The sequence below is a fragment of the Cibotium barometz genome, chromosome 35, assembly GCF_041138505.1.
Source record: "Cibotium barometz isolate CiBa-2024 chromosome 35, ASM4113850v1, whole genome shotgun sequence".
Lineage (NCBI taxonomy): Eukaryota > Viridiplantae > Streptophyta > Polypodiopsida > Cyatheales > Cibotiaceae > Cibotium > Cibotium barometz.
In genome coordinates, this window is record NC_141080.1 from 21,139,062 (window position 1) to 21,157,894 (window position 18,833).

The 18,833-nt window shown below is 48.3% G+C and overlaps 2 protein-coding genes across 3 annotated transcripts in view; one reads left to right on the plus strand and one right to left on the minus strand.

The window, feature by feature from the left end:
- LOC147618222 (zinc finger protein BRUTUS-like) overlaps window positions 1-18,833 on the minus strand; it is a 110,482-nt gene that overhangs the window by 68,775 nt on the left and 22,874 nt on the right. The gene's annotated exons all lie outside the window — the stretch shown is intronic.
- On the plus strand, window positions 11,262-14,156 carry LOC147618223 (uncharacterized). The gene is made up of 2 exons (XM_086774670.1): window positions 11,262-12,300; window positions 12,391-14,156. Exons 1-2 carry the CDS (start codon window positions 11,732-11,734, stop codon window positions 13,955-13,957), a joined length of 2,136 nt encoding a protein of 711 aa, XP_086630796.1. The 5' UTR covers window positions 11,262-11,731; the 3' UTR covers window positions 13,958-14,156.

Genomic DNA, 18,833 nt, shown 5'->3' on the forward strand with positions numbered 1-18,833 from the left:
GAGGGCTCCTTCTGTGGAAACCCAATCTCGCCTAGCAGCCTCCGCAACCACACAACCTCGCAAGCAGCACCACAAGCAGCCCGGTACTCTGCCTCTGTCGAAGAGAGGGCAATAGTTGGCTGCCTCTTGCTGCTCCAAGAAACCGCTCCTAAGCCGAGGGTAAAACTGTATCCTGAAGTAGATCTCCTCGTGTCTGGATCTCCTCCCCAATCTGCGTCACTCCAACCTTGGAGTCTGACTCCATCCCCTCCTGTGTAAAAGAGTCCTAGATCCTTTGTACTCTAAAGATACCGCAAGATCCGCAATCCTGCGTCCCAATGAGAGACTTCAATGGCGTCTGCATAAAAGAGCTCAACAGCCCCACAGAGAAGCTCAAGTCCAATCTAGTGTTCAGCAACCAGATCAATGAACCAACCAACTTCCGGTACTGCGAGGCATCAACTGGCTCACAAGGATCAGTAACGGTTAACTTTGTGTTCGGGTCCATCGATGAAGTAATAGGCTTGCAGTTCTCCATCCCAAAGGCCTCAAGCAACTCATGAACATACCGCTGCTGAGAGACGAAAAACCCCCTCTGGGTCTGCCAGATCTCCAATCCCAAAAAGAAGTGGAGTAAGCCTAAGTCGGTCATCTCAAACTCCTTTGACAAGGCAACCTTCGTCACTCCAATGTGCTCCACATGACTGCCGGTGAGAATGAGATCATCCACATAAAGGATGATAATCGTGACCATGCCGCGTTTCCGAAAGAGATACAGGTTTGGATCTGCAACCGATCTCTCGAATCCAGTCCGAGCAAAGAAGGAATCAATCTTCTGATTCCAAGCCTTGGGAGCCTGCTTAAGACCATACAAGGCCTTACGTAACCTGTAAACCATTCCTTCTGATCTTGGAACAATAAAGCCTGGAGGCTGCTCAATATACACCTCCTCCTGCAGGTCACCATTAAGGAACGCAGATTTTACATCCATTTGATACACGAGCCACCTCTGAGAAGAAGCAAGGGCAAGAACGGTCCGAATCGTGGACATCCGTGCTGTCGGTGCAAAGGTATCCTCGTAGTCGATGCCTGGCCGCTGAGCATAACCTTTAGCCACAAGTCTGGCTTTGTGTTTGTCCACCGACCCATCAGACGCATAGTTGGTCTTAAAGACCCATTTGACACCAATGACTGACCGTTTCGACGGCCTCGGTACCAACTCCCTGTCAGAATACGCAGCGGAGATGACGACCAGATCTGGGAACACGAGCAAAAACGCATGCAGAAAAATAGCACGAGAGAGAGAGAGAAGTAGGCGTGTAACTCTGCTCTGATATACACAAGAAGATCCCGAATATGATACACAATGGAATGGGGGGCTGGGGGCCTATTTATATGGCCCCATAGACCAGTCGGCCTGTGCTACAGGCAGTCGACTGGTCCTGAATCTCCACGACCAGTAAAACAACCAGTCGGCCAGCTACAGTGAGTCGGCCAGAACAGATTCAGTCGGCCAGCATAAATGCTCCCCTGCCACCATACGGAGGCCACCCAAGCCATAGAAAAAATGGAAAAAATAGGAAAAAAATGCGAGTGAGGAAAAATGATAAAACACCTGATAAGGGCGGGCACACCCACAACAAAAGCCCTGGTGTATAAATCTACACAGGAGATGACTTCTAACACCCCCTCTCAACTCCTGGCTGTGTAACCAACCACTGGGAGCTGGGGTGCCGCCTGAGCAAATCCTGAGATAGCGACTTCGTGAAGAGGTCCACCGTACTGTCCTCCGTTGAACAGAACTCCAGCAAGATGTCATCAGCAACCATCTGTTCACGAACAAAGTGCCTCTGGATGACCATGGGTTCCTCCAGTGGAAGCCCAAACCTGCAATGCAGCCTCTGCATCCTCACCACCTCACAAGCAGCATCACAAGCAGCCCGATACTCTGCCTCTGTCCTCGACAAGGCAAAAGATGACTGCATCTTACTGCTCCATAAAACTGCTCCTGGGCCTAAAGTAGATCTCCTCGTGTCCGGATCTCCTCCCCAATCCGAATCACTCCAACCGTGGAGTCGGACTCCATCCAACAATCCCCCTCCTGTGTACAAGAGTCCATGATCCTTCGCATGCCGCAGAAACCACAGGAAACGCAATCCTGCCTCCCAAAGAGTCATCCGCAACCATGAGCTCAACTGCCTCATCAGGAAGCTCCCATCCAATCTGGTGTCCATCAACCAGATCAATGAACCATACAGCTTCTGAGTCACAGAGACATCACACCGCTCACAAGGATCACACCTGTTACGGTGCAAAAACAAGTCCTGGAAACCTGATGAAACCTGTCAACCACCCCCTCTGAATCCGGAACCACAAAGCCTGGAGAAACCACCTCCTTCTGCAAGTAAGCACCTGCCACCTGCCTGGCTTTCCGAAAGGTCCCCGTGGAAAGAACATCCTCATCTACTGGAGGTTCTTTGTCCCGAACACGACGAGACATCAGAGCATAAGTGACCTGTTCAGTTTCCTCTGACTGACGAACACAAGAACTACCAACATCAGTACTGGAAAGTTCCTGCCAACTGCTGCCATCTACTGGCAAGCTATCCACCATCTAGTCCTGGAAAGCCCGTGTTGGGGTAAAGGCGTTATGCCCACCCTTATAGTGTGTACAAGCCCATAAGTTATAGTACATAGTACACTTAGTACTTTTAATGTACTAAGTGCACTATGTGTACTAGTGCAATATACATGTGTGATAGGGGAGTCACACACTCATGCTATTGATGAGTTGACTTATCCCCACAACTCTCTCTCTCTCTCTCTCCCTTGCTTCTCTGTGTATGTCTCCCACACATGAACTCTTAACCTAACCCTAATTCTCCCACACAACTGGTATCAGAGCCCTGGTTTTAGGGTTTTGTTCTCAAGTGCTGCATCGCTGGAATTCAACTGGAATTCATTTGCTGCGTGTGTTGAACTATTCGCAGGCAGGTGGGCGGAAAGAGAAGGAGTCGAGGGCAGCCTTTTCTCCTTCAGCAGAGAGGCGAAGTGACGTTGTGCTGCAACAGACCTTTGTAGTGGCTAAAGGCATGTCAGTTAGCGACTGACTGTGAAGTGAAAGTCGACTGGAGAAGAAGCGCAAGAGCACGCACGGGGTGTAGAAGGCGCTAGGCGAGCGAAGCGCACAGCAGCCAGGCGAAGCGTGAGCGAAGGCTGGCGCTAGGCGAATACGTGGCAAAAGTGTAGCGCGTAAGTGAGCTAGGCGGAGACGACGAAGGAAAACTCGACTTGGCGCCAGGCGCTCAACAACGAGCGAACCAGGCAAAGCAGGTGGAGCAGGTCTCTCCAACTCGCCGCCCCCTCTCTGCCGCCTTCCTTCTAGTCTTCTAGCATGCGACTTGGCGACTCTCCCCAACACGTGTGCAGTCCCTTCTCTACAGCAGCTTCATCACCGTCTTCTGCAACAGAGCATCAGATGTCTGCAATCAGCAACGAGCACCTGCAATCAAACATCACAATTGCAGCAGCAACTGCATAAGCATCAGCACCAAATTCATCAACCCGCCTGCAAATCAGAGAAAAAATCAAAAAATTACAAGGTATTTTCCTCAATTTTTTTTTGGGATTTGCAATTGAGCAAGTACAATCAACAATTGAGCAGATACAGGTGTCGAATTGCTCAATTTTGAGCAAAATTGGCAAAATTGGGTGACATTGGTCACAATCAGGATCAATTTGCAAGAAATTGGTCACAATCAGGATCAATTTGCAGGAAATTGGATGTCGAAATTTGGGGCTTTTGATGTAATTGTGCAATTAAGCACTCATACATGATGTATGATGTGAAAAATCGCACATTTGGGCAAAATTGCAGTGCAAATCAAGGGGCTTTTGTGCCGATTTGGTTGAATTGCATGCAGGCAATCGCAGTTGATGCTGTGGACAATGTGTTGATGCCTTACAAGCACTCAATGTGCCTGTAAATCAAGGGGCTTTCATTATTTGGATGTATATGTGGCCAGGGGGAAGCATCGTGAACACTCTGGATGCCTTCATGTGCGTCAATGTACCATGTATGATCAGAAATTGATCTTAAATCAAGGGGCTTTTCAAGTTCGTATGCTTGTTGAGCTTGGCAAAGCAGCAAGCAAGACATTTATGCCTTGAATCCTCAAAAATCAGCTTGCAATCAAGGGGCTTTTGCCCAATTTCTGTTCGGGACTGTTGTATGCAGTGTTCAGGACTGTAAAAGTCTAATTTTCACTCATTTGGACAGCCAGAAGAGCATTTATTACTATTGTACTTGCTGGTACAGATTTGGCACAGCTTTGTGCATGTTTTGGCATTGCTGTACACTGTTTTGAGTGACCAAAAGGTTCAATTTCAGCTGCTGTACTTGCCGGTACAGGTTTGGTACATCATTGGTCCTTTGCCTCCATATGTGAAACTCAGTGCTATGGACAGCCCACAGTCAGATAGAGACAGGGCTGATATGGCCAAGATTCCGTATGCTTGTTGAGCTTGGCAAAGCAGCAGGCAAGACATTTATGCCTTGAATCCTCAAAAATCAGCTTGCAGTCAAGGGGCTTTTGCCCAATTTCTGTTCGGGACTGTTGTATGCAGTGTTCGGGACTGTAAAAGTCTGATTTTCACTCATTTGGACAGCCAGAAGAGCATTTATTACTATTGTACCTGCTGGTACAGATTTGGCACAGCTTTGTGCATGTTTTGGCATGGCTGTACACTGTTTTGAGTGACCAAAAGGTTCAATTTCAGCTGCTGTACTTGCCGGTACAGGTTTGGTACATCATTGGCGAGCACTTAGTACTGCTGTAGAGTACTTTGGAAGGGCAACAGAGCACATTTAGGTGCTGTCCAAAATCTGCAGCAACCAGATTTTGGTGTTTCCATCACAAAAAGTGGGAGAAAAGTTGCATTTGTGCTTCCGCAATGGGAGATAAAGCTTGGGAGAACAACAGTGAGCACTTTGTGTGCTTTTGGTGCAGTGTTTGCACATTTTTGCAGGGAATCAGGCATTGACAGGTTGCATATTGCTATGGCAACCACAGGTGAGAGCTCTTCATTGCTTCACATCAAGAAGCTTGAAGGCTCGCATAACTATGATATTTGGCAAACCCAGTGCTACAATGTGTTGCTCCAGAAAAAGCAGCACAAGCCTATCAAAGAAAGGGGTGTAATGCTCGCTTCTCTTACTGCTGAAGAGTGGGAAGATATGGATGAGCTGGCAAGATCTACTATCATGTTGTCTGTGTCAGACTCATTACTTTTCAGCATTCGTGAAGAGAAGACAGCTTGGGGAATGTGGCAGAGATTGCAGGACTTGTATGCCCAACAAAGTGCCTCAAGCAAAGTGTATTGGTTGAAGAAACTCATAGGTCTTTAGATGAAGCAAGGGGCGTCTATGACAGCCCATCTAAATGAGTTTAATGGTATTGTCAGCCAGGTCATTAATCAAAAGTTGGCAATGGACGATGAGTTCAAAGCCACTTTTCTGTTATGCACTTTGCCAGAGAGTTGGGACACATTCAGGACAGCCACTAGCAATTCGCATGCTATGCTGTCATATGCAGATGTTGAGGGTGCTCTTCTTCAAGAAGAGATGAACAGGAAAAACAACTCTATTGGAAAGTCCAATGCAATGAATGCACGTGGGAGATCCCAGCAAAGGGAGAAAAGCCAAGAAAGGGGAAGGAGCAAGTCTCGCTCCACAAAGGATTTGGAATGCCATTATTGTGGCAAGAAGGGACACATTAAAAAGCAATGCTACAAATGGAAAAATGATCAAAAAGAAAAGGGAAAAGGCAAAGATAAAGAGAAGGATGAAGCCAAAGATGTAAAGCCAAAGGACAAAAGTGGAGTCAAGATTGAAGAAATCAATGTGTCACATGCAGGTGGCAGTGAGGATGAGGTCCTATTTACTTCTTCACTTGCTGCCCATTCACTTCTTACAGGTGGTCATGGTATGCACTCATGGATCATTGATTCAGGTGCCTCCTTTCATGTCACAGGTTGCAGAGACTTGTTTGTCAGGTATACTGCTGGCAATGAAGGAGTGGTTTATTTGGGTGATAACCATGCATGCAAGATTCTTGGCAGAGGTGATGTGAGGCTTGTATTTTCAGCTGGCTCACAGCTTATGCTCCATGATGTCAGGCATGTGCTTGAGATCAAGAAGAATCTGCTTTCTACTGGACAGCTTGATGATGCTGATTATGTTACCACATTTGGTAGTGGAAAGTGGAAAATTAGTAAGGGATCACTGGTTGTTGCCAGAGGCTCTAAGGTGGACACTCTTTACTTTATGCATGCAGGTGTTTGTCACCATGCTAATGTAAATGCAACCGAGCTGTCGGAAATCTCTATGTGGCATAGCCGGTTGGGACACATGAGTGTCAAAGGAATGGAGCAATTGTCTCGTTTGGGTTACTTGCCTTCTCTAAAGTTTTCAAGTTTTCAGTTTTGTGAGCATTGTATATATGGCAGGCAACTACAGTGCCCCCACAAGAAAGCTCTTGGACAGAAAGATGCTCAGTTAGAGCTTGTGCATACAGATGTATGTGATATGCCTCAGCTTTCTTTGGGAGGGGCAAAATATTTTGTGTCTTTTATAGATGATGCCACACGCAAGGTGTGGGTTTATCCTCTTCGTTTGAAGAGTGATACATTTTCAGTGTTTCAGAAGTTTGTTGCTCTTGTTGAGAATCGAACTGGCAAAACACTGAAGGCTTTGCGTTCCGACAATGGTGGAGAGTACATGTCCAAACAGTTTCAGGACTTTTGTGATGCTAAAGGCATCAAGAGGGAGCTCTCTACTCCTTATGATCCTCCAGAAAATGGGACAGCAGAGAGGATGAACAGGACCATACAGGAGAAGGTCCGTTCTATGTTGTCACATGCTGCATTACCTCATGGTTTTTGGGCTGAAGCTGTTATGACAGCCGTTCACCTTATAAACAGGTCACCTAACACGAGGCTTGGTGGGAAAGTGCCAGAGGAAGTATGGACAGGGAAGCCTCCGTCATACAAGCACTTGAGAGTGTTTGGTTGCGTTGCGTACGTGCACATACGCAGGGAAATGCGCACCAAACTTGATCCTAAGTCTCACAAATGCATATTCCTAGGATATGGTGACAGAGGTGAAATGGGGTATAGACTTTGGGATCCCATGAATAGAAAGATTATACGCAGCAATGATGTCATTTTTGATGAAACATGCATGTATAAGGAGCCTGCAAGGCAACAAGAGCCTGGCAGAGTCATCTTTGATGATGATGGACATCATGGACAACAACAAAGGGCTGTAAATCAGCCATTACAGCAGGAAAACCAGCCCTTAAATGGTGCTGAAAATGGTCCAAATGGACAGCCAGAGATGGCAGAAGATATCCCTATGGATATACCACAGTTAGAGGATATACCGGGCATGATTTTTCAGCCTTATGGCATGGAACAGGAGCCACCAATGGGTGATATGCAGGCTGGACAGCAACCTGCAAATGATGGTCATTGGGTACGGAGGTTGTATCTGGGCACTAAATGCCTGATACTTGGTAATGGAAATCTCATAAAAGAACAAACACTAGCACAAAGACATTCCCTTTAGCAGAAAATCATAACAGCAAAACGGAATACAAAACATCATACAGAAAATCCGCTACACACAATAACCCTGAACAGATGATCAGAATTCATTCATGTCATAATCATGTAAGGGATTACATTTCCGCTTCTTCATCTTCTACAATTCTGAATATCCGTTATGCGCCTTCTCATGATCAACTAACTACATCTCTTCATATCTCTCCCTTCTCACGAATTCCTAAGCAACTACCCAAAAGGATCATTCACATACATAGAATTCGGATATTCCAACTTAGGTAAAGTTAACCCCTAACACATGGCACAGCCCGGTGGTTGGGTTTTCAAGAAAACCCGACTCGGACCCATAAATCCCTGATCAAACCATCCATTGTCTTTACATTGCTTCAAAAAGAAAACACAACTGCAAACTGAAAGCAAAATCCTACTAAACTAGAATTCCTAAAACACTAGAAAAACGCATAAATTACTGAGGTAACACCACCGGCTCCAACGGCTTCGGCGGATCATCTTTAGTCTTTGAATCTTCCACCGGCTCCAGATTGACGACTGGAACAGCAATCTGATCTGCAGGCATTATATCCTGTGACACCATCTGAATGACTTCAGCCTGGCCAACTGCTTCCTTTTCAACCTCCGACATAATCTCCACAGTTTGTCCATGATCCCCCACAGTAGCCTGCTTTGTATCCAACTGTCCCTCATTAGGCAACTCCATAAAACACATGGCTTGAACTTGCTTCTCAAACTCCAACAATTTCAACATCAAAGCATCCTTTTCAGACTGTAAACCTGCTACTTGATCCAACAATATCTGCTCAGATTCAGAAATGAAAGCTCCACTTAATGTATTAAATGGCTTCATCACCCAGGCTTCAATCCGATCTCGGATACCTTGCCACAGCTTGACTCCCACCTCAGTTAAGCTCCGCCTAATCACTGCTAAATCAGACTCTGAAACTAACACTCCCTCCACATCTTCATTACTCTGAGATAACATCTGTCTTTCAATAGCCAACAATGGTTGAATACGTTGGGCTAACATCTGATTCTCCACCTGCAAACCCACATTTTGCTCAGACAATACAGCCAACTCCATATGCATCTTCTCCTGTAATTGATTTGTCCATTCTTTAAACAATCCCAACGACATCTTTGTCTTCACCAAATTTCTCTGACACTCTGCTACCTGGTCTTTCTCTTTAACCACTGCCTCCTGAGCCTGAACTAACAACATCTTAGTTTTCACTAACTCCTCCTCCTGATGCTGGACTTTAAGCTGATAAGTAGCTTCTGATCTCGACTGCTCCTGGATTACCCGAACCTGGTGTTTCCAATCTGCAATACTACTCTCCTGCTTCCGAACATACTCTTGGACCTTAGTCAAAGACCAGAGCACATCCTGCAACTCTCCACTCTGAACACTCTGTTCTGCTTCCTTGGCTATGACTAAAACGGAATCCCACTGATTTGACTTAACAGGAGTAAAGTCCATCGTCTTTACCACAGCTTGGATCGCAGATGAATCCACATCCAATTTTCTTTTCTTGCTAAAAGTGAATTTCTTACCCACTGAAACTAGTGATGGATCAGTACCAACAGACTCTGTGGCCTGATGCAACAAATCTAGCCCTTTCGGAACATCTGGTGAGACCAACACCTCCTTGGCTTCGGAGCGAGTATAGCCTGCTTCCACCAAATCCTGAAACACATTCATCTTGTCTGGCTGATGCTCAAACCCCAATGGAGAATCCACTGCCCCCTCCGGGACAACGTCAACCTGACCCGGTTCTTCAGGACCACCATGCACACCCCCAGAAAAACCTGGTTGAGGCGGCAAAAGAGGCAATTTGCTGGCAGAAATCATAGGAACCTTCTCAAACAAAGCTGCTAAGAACGCCGACAGCCGAGAAGTGACTTGAGACTTCCTCTTATCAGTGATTTCCACCTCCTGCAGAATTCTAGTGTGCACCAAAGAAGCCCAACTAACTTTCCCCCCTTTCTCAGCATACAGCAAAGGTGCAAAATTGTCTTTTGACATGTATTCCAATTTAATTACCTGACAAATTCGCTCAAGGTACCATCTTAAATGCTGACGACGGGGTTCAGCGACATTCTTCACCATGTAATAGGCTCGAGACCCCTGTGGAAGCCCAAATTCCTTCCTCATGGCCACATCCGAACACTTTGCCACAGCCACAGTTTCTTCATAATGGAGATGAAACACTTCTGCTATCAATTGAGGTGTCAAACCCACAATCGCAGAGAGGTAACCATTCCTCTTACGAATCACCTCCAACTGCGTTTTGGCATAAACATTCTCCCGCCATCTGTACCACGGCAAAGATGCAAACTCCCATAACCCAATGGTCTGCAACCACTGAGTAGTCACCGCCTCGGACAGATCCAGATGAACAGAAAAATCCAAGAAAGGATCCATTAAAGCCTGCAAAGTAGTAGCTTCCAACCCCCCTACCTCAGCAGACAGCGCATCCTCATGCTCGAAATCTTCATCAGCCTCTACAGACGCACGAACAGAAAACTCCTTACTGGCGGCGGGTTGCTGACGCAGTCGCCGGGGAGAAGAGCGCTCCACAGGAACCACCTTAAGCGGCATCGAACGCCCCATCTCAGCCAGCGCTTGACGCAGGGAATTCAGCTTTGCTAAACCAGGGGCGGCCTAGCAACATGGCATAGGCAGACCCGCTATCCTGCATCCGGAGCACCACAAAATTCACAAGAAACGACAGACCACCCACCTTAATAGATTGATTCTTGAGAATCCCCAAAGGTTGAAGTCGCCTCTGATCTGCCATCCTTACTTGAAAAGGTACTGGTGCTAACGCTCCCAACTTCATACGGAGGTAAACGGTCTCCGGTAGAATATTGACTCCGGAACCCCCATCCAGTAAAACCTCTTCAAACTTGTGCCCGTGGAATGCCACCTTAATCACTGGGACTTGAAAATCCACATCTGCGGACTCAGCTTGAGAAACTCCCACAAACGGGGCTTGATCCTCCACCATCTTCGCTGGAACTGGCTCCTGCAGCTTCCCCAACAGCTGTTCCCGGAAAGCCGGTACCATGCTTAACAGCTGATCCAAGGAAATCTGAATAGGCGCATGCATTAGTGCATTAAATAGATCCCCAGAACCTGGTACTGTTTCAGTTACCTTAGGAACTGGATCGGAATGGACCACCGCAATCTTTCCTAGAAGTGGATCACAAGGTGGCTGGGCTGGAATCGGTTCCTCCGACAACTGTGCCTTTAGCAGTGGCTCCATCGGTTCCACCGGGAGCTGCTTCTGCTGGAGTTTCTGAACCTGACTGGAAACTTTTCTACGAACCACCTCCTGGTCCTCCCAACTGATAGGTCCCTTACCCTTTGCACGGGTAACAGCCAAAGTATCCACTAAATCTTGCCCCTTACAATCCCCAACGAGCATACCCGTGGAGCACTCACCCTGCGCATCAACAGAGCTAGAAGCTTCCAGCACTTGGAACTGCTGCGGCACACCCTGAAGATGTGAAACCCCCGTGCTAGCCCCCGCTGCTTTATCTCCCACCATCTCTATCAGGATGGCATTTGCTTGAGCTGGAGGTCTCTGCTGCTGCTGGCAGAGTCACACGGGGACGCGGGGACGGGCCGTAGGGACGCGGGACGCGGGGACGCGGAGACGGGGACGGCCGGGGACGCGTGGGACGTGCGGGGGACGCCGTGCAGCACGGGGACGCCTGCAGGCGTCCCGGGGACGCGTTCCCGAAACGCGGGACGGGAAGGGGACGCGGTGAGGGGACGTCTCCAACGGCCAGAAACGGGCAGAAAAACGGCCAGAAACGGGCGGAAACGGGCGGAAACGGGCAGAATTCCAGCTATAAAAAAAGGCACAGTCTCTATTGCACCCACACTCGTTTCTCAAGCCTCATTGCTCAAGCTTCCAAATCCATCTCTCTCCAAGTTGTGCCAAGTTGTGCCAAGTTCCAACTTCCAAGCCATCTCTCTCTCTCTCTCTCTCTCTCTCTCTCTCCAAGCCATCTCTCTCTCTCTCCAACTTCCAAGCCATCTCTCTCTCTCTCTCTCTCTCTCTCTTGCACCCTTCTTCCCTCTCTCTCACACTATTCATCATTCATGGCATCTCAAGGTGAAGGCGCCGCCGCCACATCTTCCGTTGCGGGCTCTTCACGAAGGAGGCCGGCGGTGCACACATGGTCATGGTGGGATGAGGTCCACTACGCTAGTCGTGGAGTGGGCGGTGGTTCAAGGGCATGGAATTGCAAGCTTTGTTCCTACAAGAGAAGTGGCGGCGCCAACAAAGTGCGAGCTCACTTTTTGCACGAGGCCGGTCATCAAGTGCAATTTTGCGCACGTGTTACTCCTGAGAAGCGAGCGGAGCTTCTTGAGAAGCTCAAGGTTTATGAGGTGGCCGAGGCGGCAAAGAGAGGGCGACATGTTGCCGTTGATCCTCATGATGTGGTGAGAGCACGAGAGCAACCGACGCGAATGGAGGTGGAGAGGAACCCAAATCTTGCTTCAAGCTCTCAACCATTCAAGTCCACTCCATCCACATCGGGTGCCTCCATTCCCATCCGCCGTCAATCCACTCTTAACGAGAATTGGAACCCAAAATTGAAGGATGAGGTGGATAGGTCGGTGGCTAGGTTCTTCTACCACGACCACATTGCGTTTCAAGCGGCACGGTGAGAGTCGAGACTCAATTTTCTTCACTCTTTTTTTTTTTAATGTCTCATGCTTCAAAGCATTTACATGGTTTTCCTTACTTGAAATAGGTCTCCTTACTTCCGTGAGATGGCCACAAAGATCGGGGAATATGGCCCCTCTTATGTGCCACCTTCATCGGAAAAGATTCGCACCACTTTGCTTGATAGGGAGAAGTTGGCCGTTGAGCAGGCGGCGGCGGATACAAAGGCAACATGGGAGACTAACGGAGTCTCTCTCATTGTAGACGGATGGAGTGACACGCGCAAGCGCTCCATCCATGGAGTGGTGGCCTACTCAAGGGGCAAAGTGTACTTCATCGAGTCACATGATGCGAGTGGCACTGGGAAGGCCGTGGATGTGCTTGCCGCGGAATGGGCGTCCACGATCGAGGTCATTGGGCCGGAGCTTGTGGTCGGCATGGTGGCGGATGGAGAGGCGTCAAATAGGGCAGCCGGGAGCATTATTGAGTCAATGTATCCATCCATCACAGTTTCTTTTTGCATGGCCCATTGTCTCAACAACCTCCTCAAAGACATAGGTGCCTTGCCATGGATTGCACCCACCATTGAGGAGGCTAACCAGCTTGTATCCTTTGTCCTCAACCACCAAAGGCTGCGACATGAGTTCTCTAAAAGGAGCACTCTTTCCCTCCTCAAGTATTCTGAGACAAGGTTTGCATACAACTTCCTCATGCTAGGCCGCTTGTCTACATGTGGCGGAGCCCTAAGAGGGCTTTTCCTTAGTGATGAATTTTTAGCCATGCCGCAGTCAAAATCGGCAACAGGGAGAACATGCCGAGATCGCGCCGATGATGCCGCTTGGTGGGAGAAGGTGAAGACACTTGATGCCTTGGTCAAGCCTATTGTTCACCTTCTACGAGTCATTGACGGCCGTGAACCATGTATCGGCAAGGTCTATGAGGCCATGGATCGCATGATCGAGTCACTCCAGCAGCTTGTGCCAGACAGGGCCGAGTTTGAGGAGATCCACTCATTATGTGAGTCCAGGTGGAACTCCTACTACTCCCCTCTTCATGCGGCTGCCTTTGTGGTTGATCCAGAGTTCCAGGGCAGAAAGCAAGAGGCCGACAAGGAAGTAAGCAGGGGATGGCGGATCATTTTGGAGCGCTTAGAGCCCGACCCTACCATCAGGCGGAAGATCAGAGACCAGCTATCTCAGTACAGGACGCGGCAGGGATCTTTTGGATGTTTAGATGCACAGCTTGACCGCCTCAAGATTGGGTCTCCTCTTTGGTGGGAGGATTACGGATCAGATGGGCCGGAGTTGCAGCGCTTGGCTATTCGCATCCTTAGCCAGGCTGTGAGCTCTAGTTGCTTGGAGCAACTTTGGAGCGTTTACAGTCACATTGCCTCTAAGAAGAGGAACCGCCTTGAAGTGCAAAGGGCAAGTGATTTGGTTTTTGTGAGCGCTAACTTGCGCATGCTATGTGCGACAGCAACAGGGAAGGCGGATCCCTTCACCGAATGGGAGATGGCACAGCAGGATCCTGCAGCTCAGGAGCATCTTGAGGAGGTAGAGGAGGAGCCACAGCCTGAGGGGGAGGAGGAGGCGTCAAATGGCATCGACGACTTCGACTTCCAAGCCTCCCGTCAGGCTAGCACTTCAGGAGCTTGAGGCTTGACTCTTGAGCCTTGAGCCATCTCACCTTTTTTGTGCCCACTGCCAATGGCCATGATCTATTGTGATCTATCTAGTATCCCTATTTTGTACCCACTCTTTTTTGTAACCCTCACTGCCCATGAGGCATGTACTTATCTCTTTGTATCTATCAGACTATCAATCACATAATCAGTGTGCCATCGATGTTTTATTAGCGCATTTTGCTCAAAATGACTCTTGTTTTTTTGTCTATTCGGTGTAAAATTTTGTTCAAAGTGTGTCTCTATATGTATGTCATGCATACAACTCCTAAATTGCTTTTAAAAAAGAGGTTTTTTTTTGCCGTTCCCGACCCCGTCCCCGGGACGGCACTTCCCCGTCCCCGTCCCCGTCCCCGTCCCCGTCCCCCGTCCCCGTCCCCCGTCCCCATGTGACTCTGGCTGCTGGTTCTGGGGAGGTCCCTGACCCCGATTCCCCTCATTGAATCGAATGACAGGTCTCCCTCTTTCCTCCCTATGCTTACACCATAATGCACAGGCCGGACCAATTCGATGCCCGTCTTTTCCACAGTAATCACACAGTGGCACACCCTGAGGTCCCCTCTGAAACCCTTGCTGCCCCTGCCAATTAGGTCTTGGAGCATATGGTCTTGGAGGCCTATTATAGGGAACATGCGGAACGGTCGGAACCACCGGATTAGCCTCTGCAACTTGCTGAGGTGGTGCTCTCTGAACCACATTGGGTGGCACCTTGCCTCTGTAGTTGGGGTTGTACCAACAGGCACTCGTAAGATGGCCGTCCTTCTCACAGATATGGCAGTACTGTTTCTCCTTGGGCAAGACTGCTGCATACCCTAAGGCTTTAAGTTTGTGAAGAAGCTTTTTCTCCTTCTCCTCCCTAACCTGTTTCTCTTTATCTTTTTCCTGCTTAGCCTTCCTTGAGGCCTTTTTCTTCTCACTTTGCTTCTCATCCTCCGATTCATCAGATGAGCATGCCGACTCGGCCTCACTATCCGAGTCTGACTCAGTCGAACTATCCGACTGTGAGTCATCCTGCTTCCTGCCCTTCCGTTTGTCCTTCTGAATGCCCAGGCGCTTTTCCACCCGAGAGGCAGCTGTCACGAGGTTATCAAAGCCGCCGGCAATATCCACATTTGCAACAGCACTCTTCAAGTTCCTCCGCAATCCTTTGACAAAGTAACTGGCAAGCATTTCATCCGAGGGTCTTTCATTACCCTGCAGTCTGGCAGCCAATCCCCGAAACTTCTGAGCATAATCCTCCACTAACAGATGCTTCTGTTCCATGGCCTTGATCTTTTTGACGATATCAGTAGGAGTTTTCTCCTTCCTGAACCGGGCCAAAAACGCATCCTTCAAAGCATAGAAATCTGCAAAGTGGGCCAAGCCATATTGGCTAAACCAACTCATTGCTACCCCCTCCAGGGTTGCGGCAAACTGCTGCAATTTCACCGGATCTCCAAAATGGGCAGGGTACCCACTGGCTTGCCATCGGGTCTCGAATTGAGCCACGTGACAGTCTGGGTCTTCCTTAGGCTTTGCCTTAAATTTGGCAGCCTTAACCGTTGGATTGGGTGGTGGTGCAGCCATGTTCACAACTCCTGGTAGTGGATTAGCTGGAGGCGGATTTTTCAATGGATCAAATTGCAACCGTCTCTGACTCCGAACAGGCGGTCTGGACAGAAATAGGGCACCAACAAATTGATGCAAATGCCGCCGGGCTTGCTCCGGGCTAACGACATTCTGCCCCGGCCCTTCTGCAAGTGGTGTTGTATGCTCGACAGCGTCCGCCTCGTCCACGCCGGCCTGCGCCAATTGGCCCTCAATTACGCCAGCAGAAACCGACGTAACTGCCACAGGTAGCACTTCCGCAGCATCACCGCTTCCACTGCTAGAAGCTTCCGACCTGTCATAGCTGCGCTTCCTGGCTTGTGCCCTCGTGAAATGAATGGGACTAGTTTGCCTCTCCCTATCTGACATTCATGCGAAACACAAACAGCACAGCACAACACAACCCCATACCCAACAAAGACAAGACAATGCTGAGTATGCGAACACCGCAGGATCGCCAATGTGTATCTGGGCACTAAATGCCTGATACTTGGTAATGGAAATCTCATAAAAGAACAAACACTAGCACAAAGACATTCCCTTTAGCAGAAAATCATAACAGCAAAACGGAATACAAAACATCATACAGAAAATCCGCTACACACAATAACCCTGAACAGATGATCAGAATTCATTCATGTCATAATCATGTAAGGGATTACATTTCCGCTTCTTCATCTTCTACAATTCTGAATATCCGTTATGCGCCTTCTCATGATCAACTAACTACATCTCTTCATATCTCTCCCTTCTCACGAATTCCTAAGCAACTACCCAAAAGGATCATTCACATACATAGAATTCGGATATTCCAACTTAGGTAAAGTTAACCCCTAACAGAGGTCCACTAAACCCTCCAGAGTCCCTGACAGGTTTGTTCCAGGGGTTGACTACTTGATGCTTACTGACTGTGGGGAGCCCTCATGTTATAAGGAGGCTTTACAGAGGGCAGACAAGGCTCTTTGGGAGCGTGCCATGAAGTCAGAGATGGATTCTCTGCACAAAAATGGAACTTGGAAGTTGGTGCATTTGCCTGCAGGCAAGAAGGTTTTGCCATGCAAGTGGGTATACAGGCTCAAGAATGGTATCATAAATTTGATACATTCATGAAATCTCAGAAATTCAGGAGAAGTGACATAGATCACTGCTTGTACACCAAGAAAGCTTTGGATGGCAGTCTATTGATCCTCATCTTGTATGTTGATGATATGTTGATTGCCGGAAAATCTCGTAAGGAGATGGATACCTTGAAGCAGAAGCTGCATCAAACCTTTGATATGAAGGATTTGGGTGATGCAAATCACATCTTGGGTGTGCGGATACTTCGAGACAGAAATCAGCATGTGTTGTATTTGTCTCAGAAGGAATACATTGGCAAAGTCTTGCAGAGGTTCAATATGGACGGGGGGAAGAAGACTAGTACTCCTTTGCCTCCATATGTGAAACTCAGTGCTATGGACAGCCCACAGTCAGATAGAGACAGGGCTGATATGGCCAAGATTCCGTATGCTTCAGCTTGTGGCAGTCTCATGTATGCCATGGTTGCTACTAGGCCGGACATTGCATTTGCAGTGGGAGTGGTTTCTAGATACATGGCCAACCCTGGCAAGAAGCATTGGGAAGCAGTGAAAGGTGTCATGAGATACCTGAAGGGCACACAGGATATGTGCATTTGCTTTGGCAAACAAGATGCATTAGTGCATGGTTACACGGATTCGGATTATGCCGGTCATCCAGATAACCGGAAGTCTACTACCGGTTATGTGTTTACATTCACAGGAGGTGCTGTGTCATGGATATCTAGGATGCAGAAGTGCACAGCCTTATCTACTACAGAGGCCGAGTATATTGCAGCCACAGAGGCTTGCAAGGAGGCATTATGGCTATCTCGGTTAGTGGTTGATTTGGGCTATACAGGGGATATTCCATTGTTGCATTGTGACAGTCAGAGTGCCATTCAGTTGGCAAAGAACCCTGTTTTTCATGCAAAGACGAAGCATGTGGATGTGAAGTATCACTTTATCAGAGAGGTGATAGAGAACAAGCAAATTCAGCTTGTTAAGATTCATACGGATGACAACCCGGCTGATCTGTTGACGAAGAGTTTGCCTCCGGAGCGGTTTGCTCATTGCAGACACTTGATGGGCATTGGATGAGGCCAGTTTCAACCTTGATATGGCCTTGTATATTATTATGTACATGCTGATTTTTTCTTTTCCTTTACTTAAGGGCACTTTGCCTTTAAGTGGGAGGTTGTTGGGGTAAAGGCGTTATGCCCACCCTTATAGTGTGTACAAGCCCATAAGTTATAGTACATAGTACACTTAGTACTTTTAATGTACTAAGTGCACTATGTGTACTAGTGCAATATACATGTGTGATAGGGGAGTCACACACTCATGCTATTGATGAGTTGACTTATCCCCACAACTCTCTCTCTCTCTCTCTCTCTTGCTTCTCTGTGTATGTCTCCCACACATGAACTCTTAACCTAACCCTAATTCTCCCACACAGCCCGCACCTGCAGCGTATCCACACTTAAGTGGCCATTACCAGACTGCCACTCATCACAAACCTGAGGACCTGGGAGAGAGAGTGCTGAAAGCCTGTAAACTCCATTCTCCACTCCGCCTTCCCAAACCACCTGGCCTGTTGCTTTGTCCCGGAGAGCAACAAAATGCTCATCAAACTCCACCCGTACGCCAGTCTTGCAAACCTGATGCACTGACAACAGATGAAAACCAAGTGCCGGAACATACAACACCTGGGAGGAGTGCTTCTCCCCTCTGCCATCGGAAACTATCTCCATCCTGCCCTCACTGTGAACTGGACGTATCCCCAGTAAGAATATGACTAGAAAGCCTGCAAAGATCTAGTAAACCCGAACAGGAAGGAGTCATGTGCCTGGAAGCACCACTATCGAGAATCCACTCCCGAGTATCCGTTGCCGAGAGTCCTCCAATCTCCTCCCTGCCTGAAGAAAATGAAACATCGGTGTCCATCACCTCCAGGTGCACAAAAGCCGGAGTCTTCATGATTGCTACTGAGGAATCTTCACCCTTCTCGGTCTTCCGCTTGGGACACTACCTCCAATAGTGGCCTTTCTCGCCACAATCATTATAGGTCCTCTCTGCCTTCAGTTTCTCGCGGTCAGCGTCGGACTTCTTCTCAGAAGACTTCTTCGATGAAGCCTTCTCTTTGCTCGAGTTACGGCCTTCGACCGTTGGCCAGTTAAGGCCTCCGAACCTCCACCCTGAGGAGGG

Coding starts and splice junctions, on each gene's coding strand:
- LOC147618223 (XM_086774670.1), top strand. CDS start 11,732: ATGGCATCTCAAGGTGAAGGCGCCGCCGCCACATCTTCCGTTGCGGGC. Junction 12,301..12,390: donor ATTGCGTTTCAAGCGGCACG/GTGAGAGTCGAG, acceptor TACTTGAAATAG/GTCTCCTTACTTCCGTGAGA.